At 43.6% G+C, this 19,818-nt stretch overlaps 1 protein-coding gene across 1 annotated transcript in view; it reads right to left on the bottom strand.

Moving 5' to 3' along the window:
- Positions 1 to 2,022: 2,022 nt before the first annotated feature.
- Positions 2,023 to 19,818, bottom strand: part of ipmkb (inositol polyphosphate multikinase b) — a gene marked incomplete at its 5' end in the record, with an annotated part of 30,539 nt that continues 12,743 nt past the window's right edge. The window contains 7 exon segments of the mRNA XM_083635751.1: positions 2,023 to 2,917; positions 3,533 to 3,606; positions 3,651 to 3,656; positions 3,658 to 3,808; positions 5,372 to 5,453; positions 16,331 to 16,503; positions 17,111 to 17,207. Of these exon segments, the coding sequence (XP_083491877.1) occupies positions 2,532 to 2,917; positions 3,533 to 3,606; positions 3,651 to 3,656; positions 3,658 to 3,808; positions 5,372 to 5,453; positions 16,331 to 16,503; positions 17,111 to 17,207 (969 nt within the window). The 3' untranslated portion in view covers positions 2,023 to 2,531.

Genomic DNA, 19,818 nt, shown 5'->3' with positions numbered 1-19,818 from the left:
GGCGTATGGTGTGAACGAGGGCTCAAGTGACATTTTAAAAGCTGCTAACAGATTGAAGAGATCTGCAGCTCTACTTAGTGTTTCCAACATTTGTATACATTTTCCTAAAATGACACGCAGGCTTCTGTTCCCCTATACTACTGTATAGTAACCACTACTTTGGCATTTCTGCTCAACTGACCCAAGCAAAAGAACAACATTCAGCCAAGCTAACAAGACAACTTTCAAAATCAAGGCTGTGTGTGTCTCCTGTCTTTCTCCCGTTAGGATTGTGGTCAGTTTGTTAGTTCTTCAAAGCAGCGCATTGCAGTTTTACTTTTTACAATCTTACAGTCCTTATGACATCTACTATTAGCCTGCGTGAACCCAGCCTCCACGTGACCTCTATGTATTATCAGTCACTGAAGAAACGTATGCTACAGGCATAGTCTGTGATGTCACGTTGAAGGCTGGGTCTACCCAGGCTAATGTCATATCATATTAGATGACTTCATGCCACATAAACACACCATGTCATGTGTCATCATAACATATCGCTCCTGTCGGGGGGAAAACCTAAAGAAATAAAGACAGAAAGAAAGAAAAGTAAAATTTTCCTGATTTAGAGGGGGGGGGGGGGGGGGGGGTTCATATCGATGCCCATTTTAAAACAGATTAATTCCATAATAATATCATAATTAATGGTTTCATTGATACTAGGGTGATGGCACATTGGCACTTGCTTCCAACTTACTTGGAATCAATGTAGCCTTTGGATTAAAGTAAAAAAGAAAAGAAAAGAAAAATAAGATGGGGGTCACAATTTTTCGCATGACCACAGCAATATAATCCTAATTCCCGAAGAGGGGCAACACAGATCAAAATCATCTGAGGAAACCTCAACCACAAAACACGGCAAAGAGCAAAGGGTTCCGAGAGGGCAGGGCAATTTGGCAGCTGACAAATGATGCACATCAACGATGAAACAGTCATGTTAAAATAACACACCGTCTGTGGAATCACTGCTAAACGTCAGAGATCGATCAAATCATTCGGTAAGGTCAAAACGGATGAGTTAAGGTATTAAAACAAAAGCATCAACATCTAGTAAAATTAGGTATAAAACAATAGCTCAGAACAACTGGACAGGAGAAGGATTGTCTCAATGAGAGAGAATAATAATAGTAGTAATATTAATAATGAAAGTATTTTTGATTACAGTAAATTTACCTGAGTTAGATACCTGTAGACAGTGGTTCAAAACAACAACAAAACAAACATGTTTAAGAGTTATGCCAAAACAACAACCCAATTTAAAACTGTACATACACACAGACTGCTTGGTTTACCGGGGTGCTCAGCAAATTTACAGCAACTCTGCATCAATAATACCTTCCATTTTCAACCCAACCAAAGTTCATTTTTAGAGGACTCAGTTGCACATCAATGTTGTCGCAAATCAACAAATCAGTTCATTGAGTTAGTAGTGACAAATAACAGAACGGAAAATTTAGCAATTCCAAAAAACACAGTCCAAGTCCACCAGGCTTAGGACTGGAATCAGATTGGTTTTGACCCTCTAACTTGATAGGATGACAGGTCAGCAAAACTCTGTCCAATAAACAGAAAAAAAAACCCACACACACAACAAAGTAAACCTTTCCTCTACGGTTTGGACAGAAAAACCAACTAGTGGTCAAAAAGTAGTGACTAGTTAGCATGAGCTTGCTTTGGGTTTGCTTGAGCATCAGTGAACCAAGCAGTTGAATCCATGTGCTGTTTACAGTTGCAATGCCTTCATGGGTATGATTAGTGCTAGCCTCAACACGAGGCTCAGCCTTCATTCGGATTCTCGAAGTAGCACCGCGATATGGATACTTGCCTGCCACACAAGGCTGTTGTCCGACAGACAGGAGGAGAATCGCCGAAATATTTAGTAGTTTCCAATACCGAGCCAGCCGTCATTTCTGTCTTTTCCATTGAACATGGAGAATCGAAACACCGATTCTCCGATCTGACAGACAACAACCTTATGTGGCAGGTAGGTACTGTTTTATTTGTGATTGCTACGTGTATGAAGATGCAGGGCCATTTTTAGCAGGGCCTGCAACGCCATATCGGGGTGCTCCTTTGAGACTGAAGAATGAAGGCCGAGTCTCGCATCGAGGCTAGATTAGTGCATATAGCGCTGCTGATCACAAGCTGTTATCGCCTCCACTCTGGTTACATGGAACACACACACACACACACACACACATACACACACACACACACATACAACTGACAAGACCATCAAAACTCATAGGTGAGATGACGTCACGCTTGATTTCCATATCGCGTTTCACTTCTTTGATGACTCCCCTCTCTCTTCCGAGGGGCTTTCTGAGACGAATGTAAGCAACACTGCCCGCCTCCCATCAAAAAAAGAACTACGTGTCGAGGGGGAAATGAAGAGGCGGTGCAGCTTTAGAATTGGCAGCAGCTGACGGGAGCGAGAGAGGAGGTGGAAGAGGAGGTAAAGGCTTGATGAGGAGGAGGAGGGCGAGGAGTATCTAACGGACCTCGGAGGCGTCGTGGAGGATCTGCTCCAGCACCGTGAGCAGGCGTCTCAGGCCGTAGACGTAGCCGTGGTCGTGGCTGTCGCTCGGGAAGACGTGGGCAAAGTCGATCATCCGGACCTCCACGTCTCCTCCCTCTGCCCCTCCCGCATCCTCGCCCCTCTGTCCTTCTCTCTCCCCCTCTTCGTCCTCCTGCTCCCCTTCCAGTTGCGATGGGATTCCGTTTCCGTTCGGTTGCTGCTGCTGCGGCCGCGTCTCGCCCGTTAGCTTCTGGTGGTTGGCGTACATGGTAGCCAGGCTGTAGTCCCAGGGCGCCGCCACCCGGATGTTGTTGTTGTTGTATTCCGCCACTCCCCGCTCCTTCCCCTCCTCTCCTCCGCCTAGCGTGTAAGAACATAACCAGACACTTGAGTATCGCAATATTATGTTTTGTGAGACTGTATTGATTCTCAAAAACAAAACAACAAATGTGTTGTGTTTAAACCCCTGCCCGCTAGACAGTAGTGTTGTATTTTCAGCCATTTGACTCTTCCACTCCAACGTAACATTTTCTTTAGTCAGATTGTATGCATATGGTTGTGTGTTCTTTATACTATGGCAGTTCTCATACAATTAGATTAAAATGGCAATATACAGTATATCTCCTTGCTTATCGTGTCTCAATATAATGAATCGTAACCCCTGTATCGTAAATGGTAAATGGCCTGCATTTATATAGCGCTTTTATCCAAAGCGCTTTACAATCAGTAGATAGTCTACATTCACCCATTCATACACCGATGGCGGCAGGCTGCCACGCAGGGTGCCTACACACCATCGGGAGCAAGAAGGGTTAAGTGTCTTGCCCAAGGACACAACGACAGCAGCTGGGAGGGAGCGGGGATCGAACCGCCAACCCTTGCGTCATTGGCCGACCCGCTCTACCTCCTCAGCTAAAGCCGCCCCTATCGTGATACGTATCGTATCGCCAGATTCGTGCCAATACACAGCCCTACCTCCGTCGGCGTCCGTGTCACCCGCCGACGACAACACCGCAGTCTTCCCTGCCGGCGGGCTGATAGACAGGCTGCTGAGGAGGGAGGAGGGGGAGGAGGAGGGGGAGGAAGAGGAGGAGGAGGGCAGGCCCTCGTAGACGAAGAGCAGGGAGCTGGCGTAGAAGACCAGCTGCCGCTGGGACTCGAACCAGCGGAGGATGTGCTGCACACGGCGGATACTGGACCACACGGCGTCCTGCCTCAGGCCCACGCCGTTGTGGAAGAATTTAGACAGGCCTTGAGGAGAGGAGAGTTATTATAATTTAGTTTAGTATTTTTCATTCGTTTTTTGTTTTTCGTTTGCATTTGAAATTTTTGTTTTGAATTCAGTCTAGTTTCCGTTAGTTTTTAGAGTGTGTTTGCTTGTTTCAGTTTAGTTTTTATTGTTTTACAAATAACTTTTTTATTAGATTGATTTTTCTTTTTACTCAAATATGTGGGGTATTCGTCAGGGACAATATTTAAGAAGTTCAGGATCATTATTACAATACAAACGCAACACTTTGTGAAGGCAATAGAGCTCACCAGTGATCGCCTATTTTTTCTCAGCTCCCGTTCCATCAAAGAATTCCTCATTCATTTTCTCCAGAGATATTTCGAAAAATCCTTATATCCTTCGGAGAAAGCCTTGAACACACAGTTTACTTGTGTTTCACTCCCTAGATGCCTATGGGATCATGATTATGTTATTTGATCTCATAGACAATCATTGAGCCAAGAGACTGTACCATGGCCTCTACTGAGAGGATCAGAGAGGCAATGGCCGGAGGAACTTGGTACTGAATTATCTGACATTATATGGGAAAGGAGCCTGTCGGTTGTACAACTCTGCTCAGTTAATAGCAGACATCAGCTGATCCAGTTTAAAGTCACTCACCGTCTCCATTACTCCAAGCATAGGCTACATAAGATATATCCCTCTGTTTCACCGCTATGTGATACAGTAGGTGTCAGGGGTCGGAGGGCACATTGTCACATGCTTTTTGGTTCTGCGCTTCACTGTCCGGATTCTGGGCTAAGATATTTGACTGGTACTAGAAGGCTTATAAAATAACCCTTCAGCCCGAAGCAGAACTTGCCATCTTCGGCTGCTCGGAACTCTCTCTGGACTTCCCCACAACTGTGCAGCAATCTCTGACGCAAGGGACAATTGTTGCCAAAAAATTAATCTTGAAAGAATGGAAGTCTTCTACTTCGCCTTCTTTTCAACTGTGGCTGACGGAAATGACCTCTGTTATACAGATGGAAAGGATTAGGTTCCTGAGGACCGACTCACTAAAGAAATTCTTTGCCATTTGGGGCCCGTTTCTAGCCTACCTTGTTGAGGTTGCGGGAGACGGATGAGCACAATAATGTACCTCTCGTAAAAATATAAGCACCTTACATGACTGGTAGCACTGAATGTTGAAAATGTGTATTTATTTTTATTTTTGTGTTTGTTTGTTCCGTTCTGTGTCTGAGCCTGTTTGTCTTGTTCATATGTTCTGAAAAACTGGAAAAAAAAAAATATATAAAAAAATAATAATCATTGAGCCAAGATAGCCTGATATTGCTGCTTGACCACACATTTAGGCTATTCTATGTGATCTCCTTTTGATAACTAATGTAATAACCAATGTCATATTTATTCACTTCCATTCACTGAACCTCCCCTGAAACTGTTTGGAGCCCCCTGGAGAGGCCCGCCTCCCACTTTGAAAACCTCTTATACTACATGTCAATTTACAATTGCAATGGAAAGTACAATGCGATTTGCTGATGTAATATCCCCCCCCCCCACACACACACACACACACATACCTTCTTTAATAGTGCTCTTCACCAGTCCCCTCCCGTAGTGCTGGTCGTAAGATTCAAAACTGTCACTGCACACCTTATACACCTGAAACACAATACATGATTTCAATTTGTGCGTCACCAACCAAACAAGCAACCGATAGTAGTAACAGCATCTAAACAACGGATGTAACAAAAGTATAGGGCTGGCGCAATGCATTGTGGTCTAACATGACTCGCGGCTAGGGTAGTAGGCAGCCACACCAAACTCCATTCAGAAATCTGGCAACTAACATTAAATGTGGCCCTGCCTATCGGAAAATTAAATGCTGCCAGAACATAATTTACAAACCTTTACGAATCGTTAAGACACCACTCTCCAATTCGGCATACATGATCTCCAAGAAAGCACTTTGTGAACGTAAAATCTCATGTCTGGAAGTGGTTCACGCTGCTGCTGTATTACCTCCACTGTGTATTTTGCAGGTAGAGCGCTGTGGGAATCACCGGCGAAACATTTTAATATATTTGAAATGTGTGCTTCTTATTGGAGTATGTGTCTGCCGAATTAGAGACATGCTTACAAGTATTCATAAAATGTCTATATGTTTCCATCAAAAGTTTCAACTTGTATGTTTTAAACCATAAGTTACTATTTTCGATGTATCTTACACATTCTATGGCCGGCGAATATATCGTCATGTCATGGTGTCTTTGGGTAATTTATAAATGATGAAATTAATTATTTCTAATTAATTAATTAATTATATTGATTTTTTTGTACCGCTATTTTACACTGAAGTTAATGGCGAGTGTCACAGTCTACAGGAGCGGATCATGATTACCCACAATGCCTTGTGTTGCTCACCCAGGTTTGCCCCAGCTCTATTCCTGTGACCCTGAAACAATTGTGGGTGTTTTCTCTGAGCCATAGGTGCAGCACTGCCTCCATCTTGTGGTGAAACACCATCACTGCAGTTACACTAATTGCAGATAAGACCAAACTTATGTTGTTCACCAAATCTAGAAATAGGCCACAAAATATCCGTTCGGTGGTCAATCTTGAGGGAAGAGAAATTGTATTCAAATAGAGGTTGTAAACTCTTATAAATACCTGGGTATTTTTGATTGACAAAATCAAATACCATGTCATTTTGATTGAGATGTCCAGTACCTGGTGAAAATGCTGAGGCTAAAACTGGGTTTTTATTTCCGTAATAAGTTGTGTTTTTATTTTAATGTAAAAAGCAACTACCTAGTTGCCGCCACTTTTTTAGCTGTGTTGGACTATGGCGATGTTTTATATTATGCACACCTCTGCTCAAAGTCTTCATATGGTTGACATAGCTTCACTGAGATTCATTACAAAATGTAAAGCTCTGACTCACCACTGTGAGTTATACTCTCTGGTAGGATGGCCTGCTCTGACTCACCACTGTGAGTTATAGGCCCAATTCCAATCCGCCCCCTAAAGACTCAAGCCCTGTTCCCTCACTCCCTATAATGGCCGCCATCTGAAAGTGGTTGAGTCATCAAGTGTGGAAGGGATCCACATTGGATAAATAGGAGGATTGGGACAGCAGACCCCTTTGCACTTGACAAGATGATGTTGACTCTGGCAGGTTTGGGGCTCACTATATATTGTTTATTGTCAAGACGCCTAAGGTGTTTGAGGGATAAACCCCCTGATGAGTCTGTTCTCATCCAGGCTCTGGCTCTACAGAGTGGACAACAGGTCATTTAAAAATAATAAATGTAGCCTACTGCAAAATCTGCAATTGATAACTGTGTAATTATAATTAAAATAAGCTTAATAATGACATGTCACCCAACATTATAGGCTACACAATGTCAATGCTGTACAATACAGATTCGGTAAAACTATTTCTCATTCATCAAAAAAGTTGTTGATTGCAATTGTAATATAAATGATCGATGATTATAGTAGGATTGTGTAATATAACTACTTGCATTCCTCTGATATAATATTTTTGTCTAATGTGAAATCCCTATTAATGTAATGTTTCATTGTCAATTTAGTCATTCCAGCGCACCCCGTACACGCGGCTAAACACCCGTGTACCAGTCCTTTAATGGTTTCCTCGTTCGTTTCGCGCGTGTTCTTTTCTTTTTTTAACAGATATTTGCGGCCTTCCCCGGTAACCCCGGTTTATACGTCACAACGCTATGCATTGTGAGCAATTCCCTTTCCGTAAGTGGCCACAGCTGCTCCCTTACGGTAAGGGGGCAGAAAGGGCTCACTCCGAGCCCTCGTTCACTTTGAGATTTCACCGTGGGACATCCCTAAGCCCTCACTCCCTTCACGTGAACGCGCCTCTAAGGGGGCGAGTCAGTAAGGGGGCGGATTGGAATTGGGCCATACTCTCTGGTAGGATGGCCTGCTCGCTCTGGCCACCCGTAGGCTCTGTCATTGGTACATTTTGATGTATAATTCTTGGTCTGCTCCCGGCCTACATATGTGTCTTTCTCATGCAGAAACGTGCTGGACAATAGGCTACTCTTTGCGTTCTCAGGTTTACCTTTTGCTTTCTGTCCCAAATGCCCGCACAGAAATTGGAAAAAGGGCTTTTATGTATTCTGCACCTTCGGCATGGAATACGCTGCAGAATGACTTGAAACTTAATTATTAATCTCACTAAATGCTTTTAAATCCAAAATAAGAGAATTAGAGGCGGTTTCCTTGAGATGTCAATGTTTTTAATTTACCTGGGTACGGTAGTTCTTTTTACTGTAATTCTTTCTCTTTTTGTGCTTACTGTCTGTAATTATGTGTGTGTGTGTGTGTGTGTGTGTGTGTGTGTGTGTTTTATGCTGCTGCCTGTCTTTGCCAGGACTCCCTTGAAAAATATATTTTTAATCTCAACAGGACTTTCCTGCTAAAATAAAGGTGAAATAAAGAAATAAAAACTTGCCCATGACTCGCCTTATGATTCAGTGGATCCTGGCTTCGTTAGAGCAACTACATTAATTTGCCCTTTGTGTGACTGGGTATTAAAAGACAAGCATAGAGTTTGGGTGGTAACAAACATGATATTACAGTGTGACCAGACGAAAAGTGAATGAATGTATACATTTTTCGAGTCAATCATTGCCAATAGCCTATTATTACTGTGTTATAATGTAACTAATTTAAATTAGTTTTCTAGGCACTTGTGGAGGAGATTCTAATACATTCAAGCCACTAAACCACTATAGAATGGCATTCCAGGGTTTCCCCCGCTGGGGTCTTGTGCGTCAGTGAAGAGATCAAATGACGCTTGTTGCACCCAAGTGACAAATTGTAAGATGAGCCGATTGAGATCAGAGATGCTCATGCAAAGCCACATACTATCAGAGGCCATTCTAATATCTAATCCCTCAATACAGCCGTACTCAGGTTTCAGGCCGTGGATAATGGGGAAAGTCGGATGTAGGCCGGTCCTGCTTTCACTTCGGCTGTTGGACTTTGCATCGGTCCTATGGGACGGGTGTGTATTAACTCATTGAGTGCCAGCCACTTTTGGAGAACGGACGCTCCCAGTGCCAGAGTTTCAGAGCGTTTTCAGTGATTTCTCGAGGCCCACAGAATATTGTGTGATATTACTATGTAAACACCGAACACGCACAAAGAACGAGGAGACTCTCTTCTATCATCTGCAAAAAAAAGTTTATTGATCCCATTTTCCGTTCTTTAGTTATGAGCCGGAGAAGATAGCTTGATTTAACCAAAAACAGCCATTTTTTTCTAGAAGCTGAGATAATGAGCCTTTTGTGAAATTAAACATTTCAAGCACATCATTAGTCGTGTTTCCATTACCGTCAGAAATGCGCAAAATCTAAATATCGCAATAGAAATTGGGTAATGGAAACACGTAAATTTCGAAAAAGCTCCCAAATATCGCAAAACGTTTTTGCGCTCTCATGAGGTGGTTTTTCAGACGTGTCGATATAGCAGTTTATCGCAAAAGTGTAATGGAAACAGATTTTCCGCATTTGCACGTCATGTGACCCATCTTCTCCTTTGGAAAATGAAAGGAAATTAGGGAGAAAGGGTTTGATAAACCGTGGCAAAACCTTCGCAGCAAGTGGAAAACTTTGAAGCAACGCTACCTAGCAGAAAGACGTGTTGTGCAAAAGCGGAGCCGGAAAATAGATCATGTTTAATGGGAGAAATCGATCCATGCCTGTGTGCGCGCATTTGGCACAGCGGCGAGATGATCGGCGGGATGAAAAGCACACCGGTGCGGTGCTGTTGACTGAAGTGATTAATACATTACACACGTTTCAGGTGCAATGTTATAATTATAATACACGATATTCTCACTATTGCACCATATCAGCCTTTCCCCCCCTCCTCCATCTCTAAAATGGGACAAGTTGTAGGCTACCTTTTTTCCTCTGCCTGTCGCGCTCACTGCATTCACCGCAGCCCGCAACATGTTCTTTTGAATTGATAATCAGGCTCGTTTATATGCGTTGTAACTTCATGTTGTGATTTGCATTGACCATTGGTTGGATTTGAGCATGCAGGGAACGGGATATGGGGCAGATCCGCGTGCGTAATCACTGTGGCAGCTGTTGGTAACGGGAATTGCGAAACTCAACTTCAATGGAAACGCCTACAAGTCGCAATTGTACATTGTCGAAGTTGTAGAAATATCGCAATTATTTTGCGAAAAACTGTAATGGAAACACAGCTATTGACTCTGAAGCTAATATTTTCTGATATCATGACACCTCAAAAATAATTTCCTTCAATAAAAGAGTGAAAACAAAGGAATTTTGTTTGGCCAAATAATATTTTTTAGCTGCAACCAGCAGCGCTGGCCCCTGCGTGCGCAGACCCTACACCTTCTTGCTGGTCTTGATTTACTGCTGGTGGGCATCAGATAGCCTATTCTAGCTTACTGTACTGTCAATGGTTGTATGCTGTAGTGCCCTGCGTGCCCCACCCCCCTCCTCCTCCTCCTCCGTGGTGGGAGGAGTGTCTCTGCTGCGGTTTGCTCTGAGTTTGATCTGCACTGAAAAGTCCGCTGCATCCCCCCGCTTTTTTACAGCGTGTCCCTGGCTCCCAGCTGAGAATAATGTAACTTTTCAGAAAGACGCTGGTGTCGTCGTGTCGGCAACTAAATCATATGGATGGGCTATCGCAGCGGACACGGATGGGGCTCAATTGTGGCAGCAGATGACTGCTGTTCACAGGCACAGCTAACGTTATGCTTCAAGCATATCGATGCGATTTCCGTTTCCTCATGACTTCTTCTCTCTTTTCTCCTGGCCTTTGTCTAATCTGGAGAGCACTGTCGCCACCTAAGGGTTCTGTAAAATAGGTTAGACACATTCAATAGCTCCCATATTGTAAGAGGCGATGTAAGAGGCTTAGATCGACATCCCCCCGTCAAAAAACGCAATTGACGAACATGTTCGTCCTTGGCACTCTACGTTACTAAACGAAATGACGAACATGTTCGTCCATGGCACTCAATGAGTTAAGAGTGACACGGGAGTGCGTTTTCACTCCTGTCCCATCCCACTCGCACAACAATACTCCCATCCCAATCCCGGTAGAATGACTCCTGTCCCATCCTCCCGCTCCTATTTCTCCCCACACGTCTACCAGGGTCTAACCTGCAACAATAATAATAGCATTTCTTCATATTAGAACTGCATGTGCATATTTACTGTCTATGTAGAGTACCACACAGGCATGACGTATTTTTGTAGGCTTACCCAGAAATCGCCGCCATGCTGGTTCGTAAGGGGAAAAGACTGTGGGATTTTAGAATGGGGAATTCGGTTCAATGCATGAAATAAGGTCTATGGTGAACAGAACTTTACTGCTGATCACACATTTGTGTTCAGCAGTGTAATCTTCACAAACAAGGACCACTTTTATGACTTTTGAAGCCTAAATCCTAGGGCTCCCTTGAAAAAGAGGTTTCTATCTCAATGCGTTATAATCACTTGGTTAAATAAAGGATAAATAAATCAATGTGTTTTTTTAAACACGATTTTCAGAAAACACTTCAAAAGTCATAAAAGTGGTCCTCGTTTGTGACGATTACCCTGCTGAACACACATTTCCACTCCCATAAGCTTGTGTTAACCACACACCTTAATTCATGTATTTAACCGAAATCCCCATTCTAAAATCCCATAGGCTTTTCCGCTTAGGAACCAGCATGGCGTGGATTTGCTACTTCCGACTCCTTCCTGCGGTGCTCTATAAAGACTGGTCTATTGTTGTCATCATTCCCCCTCCTGCCCACTCCTCCTGCCCACTCCCGTTCACTTTCTGTTCCTGTCCCGACACAATCATGAGATGAATCGTGAAAATGACTCCCATCCCACGGGAATCCCGTGATCCACAGGATAGGTTGTATACCAAGTCCAGCCTATACACACCCAGAACCTATACACACACCCAGAACCTATACACACACCCAGAACCTATACAGTACACACCCAGAACCTATACACACCCAGAGGGCCGGTGCAAAGTTGGCAGGCTATTAAAAAGTTAAGATCTCATTAATGAGTCAGTTAGTCTTCTGTCGTACATATGACATCTGGACCAGGAATAAATGGAAAAATGGTAAATAGACTGCATTTATATAGCGCTTTTATCCAAAGCGCTTTACAATGTGCCTACATTCACCCATTCACACACCGAAGGCGGGCAAGCTGCCACGCAGGGTGCTGGCACAGCCATCGGGAGCAATTTGGGGGTGCAGTATCTTGCCCAAGGACACTTCGACATGCGGACTGGAGGAGCCGGGGATTGAACCACCGACCTTCTGATTAGTGGACGACCTGCTCTACCTCCTGAGCCCTATGCTCCCTGTGTCCGTCTTTATCTTTTCCTTTCAATCTCTCCATAACTCTCTCCTCCCCGACTATCACTCCATCTGGAACATCATTAGCACTAATGAGTCTCCGCTCTCTCTAAACAAACACATGGATGCGATAAGACGGCACGTTTTCCATCTTCGGTGCCAGTCAGATATTATACAGATGCTTCAAGAACCTGACCCAAGGACGCAAGAGCTAGATTTTGCACTATTCTCCCTGTATGTCTGTCTGTATCCTAGGGCTGTGAATCTTCACTGGCCTCACGATTCGATTAAGATTAATCTGTCAACGATTTGATTCCACGATGCATCACGATGCATCTCGATACAGCTCAAAGTATTGCAGCTCCAAGTATCAAATCCTCAATTTTCTATATTATTAGTGCACATGGCTAATTTTTCATCAATCAATACAAGCAGTCAGATAAATATCAAGTCCCTTTTTTACTTAGAAAGTGCTTTAAAATCGGAATGTCAACAGAAATTTAAACAAACGATTCAACTGTCAACGATTCGATTCGATTTACACGTCCGCATCGCGATGCATCGATTATTAAACGATTCATTTTTACAACCCTACTGTATCCTTGATCCCATAAAAGCCAGGCACAGTACATCGCCAACAGCTGCTTTTGTGTTCTGTGGTTGAGTTTTCCTCCTTCGGTTTACAAATAGTCAGGAGCCACTGGAAAATTCAGCATTCATTCACATCATTTCAATCAAATATCACTTATTATGATTGGTTGGTACAGTGTATGTAGTTATGATTGGTTGGTACAGTGTATGTAGTTATGATTGGTTGGTACAGTGTATGTAGTTGGAAGAGGACTGTGGGAATAAGAGGACGACCAATTCTAAAAGTTGGATTGAGAGAAGTAAATGGGAGGTATTCAATATTGTGGGAATATCAGATCCTAATAGCAACTTGCAAAGGCTCATAAGTGTGTACATTATTTGGTAATATGCCAAGTCCAAGTCACACGAAACTGCCAGATCTTTAACACATGTTGCCATGATGTTCTCTCCATACAAGAGAAAACAGACTCTTAACATAACATTAAAAACATTAAAACTACTATTTGATCCAATATTCTCCCAAACCTAAAGAGGGAAAGAGAGAATGGCACAAATGACGGCTTAAAATCCTCGGACTAGCGGTAGTTGAGAAGGAACCTGCCAGTGAGGTGCCCATATCTGATTTCTAATAAGAGACCAACATTGTCCCGATATGAATATTGGCGAAACACTGCATCAGCCTAATCCAAGTCACCTCTGTAACAATCACTTGTAAGTAACATAGCCGTTACAAAGACAGGGCCTGTCTTCTCCTCAGCCCATGCTACAGCAGAGAACATCAAACAGTGCCTCCAGGCTCCATATGGGCAAACATCACAGCACGTAGCTGATCCATAGGTAAATATCGGCTTTATGGCCTTTTTACAAAGAGTCGGACACGTCGTGATGTAACTTGCCCCAAACAATGGCTGACTGTATGAGGTAAGACAAACACTATTAGGCCTTTACGGACAATCCTTCAACACTCAATAGGCTGGTTTGTTCTGGATTAACAGGGTGGGTTAGAAACAGGGTGGGTTAGAAACAGGGTGGGTTAGACCGGCATCTCTTGGGGAAAAACACTTCGAAGCTCCTTCGGGGTGATCAGGGATCAACATCGTGATAATTCCCACGATATTTGATAACCCCACCGCCAATAAAACCAACAAACAAACACATTACCCACCCTTCTTGGCCATGGCACCATGTGTTGCTTAGATCCCAAATTGCACAAGCTTTTAATCTCATAAACCCATAATCTACTTGTGGTAGGCTAAAAAAAACAAAAATATTAATACTGTAAGCGATAATATTGTATTTTGCGATATTTTGGCAGGACAGTATCGTGATATACATTTTTGGATACGGACGAACGTAACGTCACTGCCTGTTAGCCTTCTTCTTCGTTGGTAATATTTTCCAGCCGCAGCCAGGAGGACAACGGGCAGGCTCGTGAACGCGCAGAACGTCACATCCGCCAAATTTGCCGGGAAAATCTGACCAGCGACCCAGCAGAAAATCCTGCAATATCTTTGCAATGGGTGAACGCAGAGAGACACGGCGCATTCACTCATTGGTAATAGAAAACACTTTGTGAACGTTCATTTTCTGCCAAAACCTACGGATAGTACCTTTAATAATAGTATAAACACACATCACACGCCTTCGAGCCATATATATACTAGGTTCGACCTAGTCTCTCCTCAGACTCAAATATGATATTGAATTGCTGTGCTCTTCATACTACAAAATAGAGTCTGTGCCACTTCGCAGCCCCCGCTGCTGTTTTGAGAGAACAGCTGAATGACTGACACGTCGTAGCACCAATGAGAGAGTGGTTCATTTTTAAAAGTCAACAGAGTCAGGTTGGTTGAACGTGCGTGATCACTAAAGTCGCTACTGATTGGAGGATTCCAGATTCCGGCGCAACCAATCACTGGCCAGGATTCCCAAAACCAGTTTGGAGCGAGCAGTGTTCCAGACCAGAGAGAGATCTGCCGCATGCAGTAACGTAGTCTATCAGTGTAAGAACTCTCATGGGTCTGGTATTGAGACTAGGTTCGACCTAGTATTGTTGTTGTTACGATTGCAGAAAAACCTCGTGCCCAGAAGGGCAGATAGCGCTAATGATGATGATGGCGATGGTGGTGACAGTAGGTTACGTAGGAAACTGATGGAGGAGATATCAAGCCTCTCTTTAATGTGTCACAATCTCACCCTCATATTTTCCGACAGATAAGAAGCTCTCCACTTCCTGTCCTGTCTGTCTGTCTGTCTGTGTCTGTCTGTCTGTCTGTCTGTCTGTCTGTCTCCCTCTTACCCTCTCTCCCATGCTCATCATCTCATCCCCTCCATAATGAGACAGTGTTATAATGTGTGTTTTCTGCTCCATAGCCTGGGAAAGCACCAGATCAACCACACAGAGCATAGCATGTACAATGGCTATTTGCATGGGTGGAGATAAACTCTGTGTGTGTGTGTGTGTGTGTGTGTGTGTGTGTGTGTGTGTGTGTATGTGTTTCAAAGCTAAAGGCGATCAGGGCGAGCTAATTTCATTCATTTCATATTGACTTTGCTCACCTAGTGTAGGATGTAGCAGCGATCTCAGTGTGTATAGAGTATGTACACACACACAAATGTGTGTGTGTGTGTGCATGTGTGTGTGTGTGTGTACATACTACATACACATATACCGGTTGTTATGGATCGTCCCTGCCAGCTTAGATATGTTAAATGTTTATTGCTATTTGGACCGGCTGTTTCTCCTTTGATCTGTGGTCTGCTCTATGAGAAGGGTACAGAGGGTGCCTTTTTGTCCATACGGGGCTGCCATAAGTGTATATAAAATGGCTTCCGCCTCGGTCCGGTCTTGCGTGGGACCCTTACTGCACCACACAACTTAGTTTTCACCTTGAGAAACATGACGTAGAGGCTGTCTGAGAGAGGCGGGTCGTCAAAAAAAGAAAAAATATCGCTCCTAACCCCTTAAAATCTAAATTAAAATGGAAAAAAATGAATTTGGGGAAAAATAAAACGGAATTTGGAAAAAAATAAAACAGATTTCATATGGCTCTACGTGAGGACTGTCTTGGATCCCTCATGCGGAGCTTGCCGAGGGTTGGAACACTCCTGGAGGGAGGCCACGTCAGCTAAAGCCTGATCTGACCAGACCTGATCACCCAGTTTTCAACTAGAAATCAACGTTCAAATCCCGGTTTGTGCTCACTGGGAAAAGACATAAAGCTGATCCTATCTCTCTCTGATATACTGTATACAGTATATACAGTATATACAGTATATATACTTTTTTCTCTCTCCTCTTTTTGATCTATTTCTATTCCTCTCTAATGTCAGGGAAGCAGCAGGACAGAGTGTGTGAACCTAGCAGGAGTTAGACTAAGACCTGCACTTTAAAGGGCTGCTGCACCCAAAATAAAAACCTGTAATAATCCTTATGCTTGGTCCATACGGATGATGGTTGGGCTGAAATGTCGAGCCTCCAAATCCCACTCCGAACGCTACCGGACTACAAAGAGAAGTCCAGATCCGGGCACATCAGACTCCAGGTCTTACTCACCCTCATGCCGAGCACCAGGAAGCCGATCTCCTCCATCAGAGGGTATTTTCGGATCTGCTGCTCCCGTTTCTCCTGCGAGGCGAACGGGTCGTAGCTGCGCTGGCCCAGCTTGACGTCCATGATGCACGGCTTCACGAAGCGCCGCGTCACATCCTCCAGCTTCAGGTACAGGTCTGAGTCACAGGCACAAGTGTGCTCACGTCAGAATGTGTTCTATAGGCTTACACTGATTGGTGGAATGATACGTGTTGGTCTTTTATATCTTATATAAAATATACAGATATCAGCCAGTCAGTGTTGTGCATGTGTCTCTGCAGGCTCCTCCCTCCACACACACGCACGCCAGTGGTCATGCTCTGAGGTTTTCCTCATGAGGAATAATGCTGAAAGCTGTAGTTCCTCGAATGGCCACTTGAGGCAGGACTCAGAAGTCCTGTTGTTCCCGGTCACCCCCATGTTAAAATGCCCCACTTTGTAACAGTGATTAAGCATCTTTACAGCCTGGACCCAAACAGGGTTTTGGTCAATATAGCTAATTTCACCTTTTCATAACAACTGTAGGAAGGGGGGTCATTTCTTAGATAACTTGCCCGTTTGGAGTAAAACAGCAGGTGATTGACAGGTTGCCTGTCCAGTGATCGTGCAGTTTGCCAATCACGGACCAATAGCAGGCTCTGGGAAACCCCCATCTCACATGAGCTGCGCAAGGACCCCAAGATCGCGACAGGGTAGAGTAAAGTCGAGCCGGGTACCATGCGATCAAAATGTGGCTTTTGTTACCGTTGGGGCTGTCAGGAGAGGACCAGGTGCCGTAGTATTTGGGCAGGTGGCTCTGGAGCTCCAGCAGACATGGATCATAGCAGTCCTCTGCATACACCTAGGAGACACACACACACGCACGCACACACACACACACACACACACACACACACACACACACACACACACACACACACACACACACGCGTTATTGACGTTTTATAGCATCACTGGTTCAAGTTAAAAATGTCAAAGGCATGTCCGGGTAGTGCAGCGGTAGATTCCCTGCCTATCAACATGAGGGGCGCAGGTTCGAACCATCCATACAGGCACAATTGGCCTTGTCTGGAAGCCGGACTAAGGGTATGTGTCCTGGTCCCTGCACTAGTGCCTCCTCTGGTCGGTTAGGGCGCCTGTTCAGGGGGGGAGGGGAACTGGGAGGGAACAGCATGATCCTCCCATGCGCTACGTCTGTCAGTATTTCCAGTACAGCATCCTCACACCAGCATGGAACACCACATGCGTCATGACTGAGGCTCATATATTTAAATGAGATCATTCATAACCAGTTCATGACTGTGTTATATGTGTGTTTGTGTTGCCCAAGTTGAAAATGCCTCAATGAAATGATTTGCTATTCTATTCCATGCATACAGTCTTTCTGTGATCATTTCATTATACCATTTTAATGAGTCAAAGTTGCAGTGAGAAATTACAGCTGTAACACACACACACACACACACACACACACACACACGCGCGCGCACACCTCTTTCTTAATTGGATTTGAAGATGTCTATTACCTCGCTGAAATCTGACTGGAGGTATAAAAAGGAAAAAGGTAAAAAATACTGTTGTACAAAATCTACAAAACAAATAGAAAGTAGCTAATTTACAATGTAGAGTAAAGGTTAAGAGTTACTTTTGAGAAAAGAGAACATTGTTGGCTGTGATATTTCCCCTGTGATTCTAAAAGGACAGAGTTGAAACTAGATTATTTTAATTGGACATGTTTAAATGACACATTAAAGTGCACAAACAAAGAGGACTCTTCTCTTGTTTGCTGACTGGCTGCTCACTGTGAACCACAACTGCCCAGTTTACAACGGTCCAGTTTACAACGGTCCAGTTTACAACGGTCCAACGGTCCAGTTTGTGCTGCTGGTGGAGAGCCACAAGATGAGCTCCTCCCCGCCTTGGTCAGGATGATGCCAGCGGAACCCGTAGCGGCCTGGCAATATATCAACTAGAGCAGGGATGGTAAACTAGCGGCCCCCATCCTCACCCAGTGTGGCACTTGACTTATTTGATTCATTGATTATTTTAAGGGCGGTTAGGGGCATCCCGGTGCTGATTTTTGTCAATTTCTCCTGTTAATCTCCGGAAAGATTTCATAGTGATACAAATCAAATGGCTGTAGAGTGAAGTTTCTGCTATCATATGAAACTAGATGACCTACGGCATCCATAAGTTCATTAAGAAGTAAATCAGTAAATAAGTCAATTAAATTAATAGACGCATTACTAAATGCATTTGAATATGGAAAATGGAAATGTTGGTATAATACACTTTGATGAGCAGTATATATGTTGTTCTTTCCAGCAGTGTGTCAGTGCGTAACACTGCGTAGCATTAAGATGTGGTGTTGTTAGTGTGGTCAGAGCGGGGCACACACACTGTAATGCCCTGACTGTATGGGAGTTGCTGAGGCTGACAGCTTTACTAAGCTCTAAAGCAAACAGCTAGAGCAGTTAGTCCACAGGCGCAGGCCACTGTGTGCTGACATGCCACCTGTGTGTGCGTGTGTATAAAAATGTTCTTCTAATATTTTCTGTGTCTATGTTTGTGTATTCTTTGATCTCCTCCTTAGGTGCCCAGTCGGAACCAGGGATGTTTTTTGTTCCCCCCCCCCTACAATAGTGGTTGGTCTTCTGCTAGTAATACTTGCTATGTCTCTCCTATTTGGCTATTATGTGTCCTACCCTTTTGGTCTCTATATGACTTTTATTTTTTTATAATATACTCTCTTTTCTAATGTGGACCCTTGGTTTGTCTGTTTTTCTTCTTAATATTCGGGTTTTTTGTTTTTTTTTGTGATAAAATTTTTATTCAATTTTTCAAATGAGGATCATGACAGTGGTACTATAAATAGTACAAGGAGTCATATGCATACAAACAGTAATTGACAGGCTATATTTATATCACCAATGCCTTGCAAAGAAAAGATTAAAAATACATGTTAGGCGTAAGGAGAAAAAAAAAGAAACTTGAGGGAAGCAGACAAACAAAACAATAATAATAATAAAAAAAAAGTACAAGTACAGTAAAAATATGGACACTCGAAATGTGTATATGTGTAGATGTTATATCCTATCAGAGTGACACCTTAGATCTAAACAAGAGAGTCTGGGTTTGAAAGAGAACCAATAATATTCGGGGGTTTTTATGTACTGTGGAAGTTGTTGATCAAATATGCTATTTTAATGTGATTTTCAAAATGCATGATTCAGGTAGGCTACCTATGATAAATAGCTCCTCCCAGTTAGCCTGGGTAAACCCATCCCCCACGTGACCTGCTCTCAGACCTGCTCTCAGTCACTAGTGACTGGGAACTGAGAGAGCAGGTCACGTGGGGGCTGGGTTTACCTAGGCTACCTCCCAGTGTTCAGAGGTGATTGAGAACACTCCTACCTATGATAAATAGCTCCTCCCACAGTGTTCAGAGGTGA

The sequence above is a fragment of the Poromitra crassiceps genome (genome assembly GCF_964638095.1).
Source record: "Poromitra crassiceps genome assembly, chromosome: 4".
Classification (NCBI taxonomy): domain Eukaryota; kingdom Metazoa; phylum Chordata; class Actinopteri; order Beryciformes; family Melamphaidae; genus Poromitra; species Poromitra crassiceps.
Note: the sequence above shows the minus strand (reverse complement) of the source record. Positions and strands in the feature narration are given on the sequence as shown.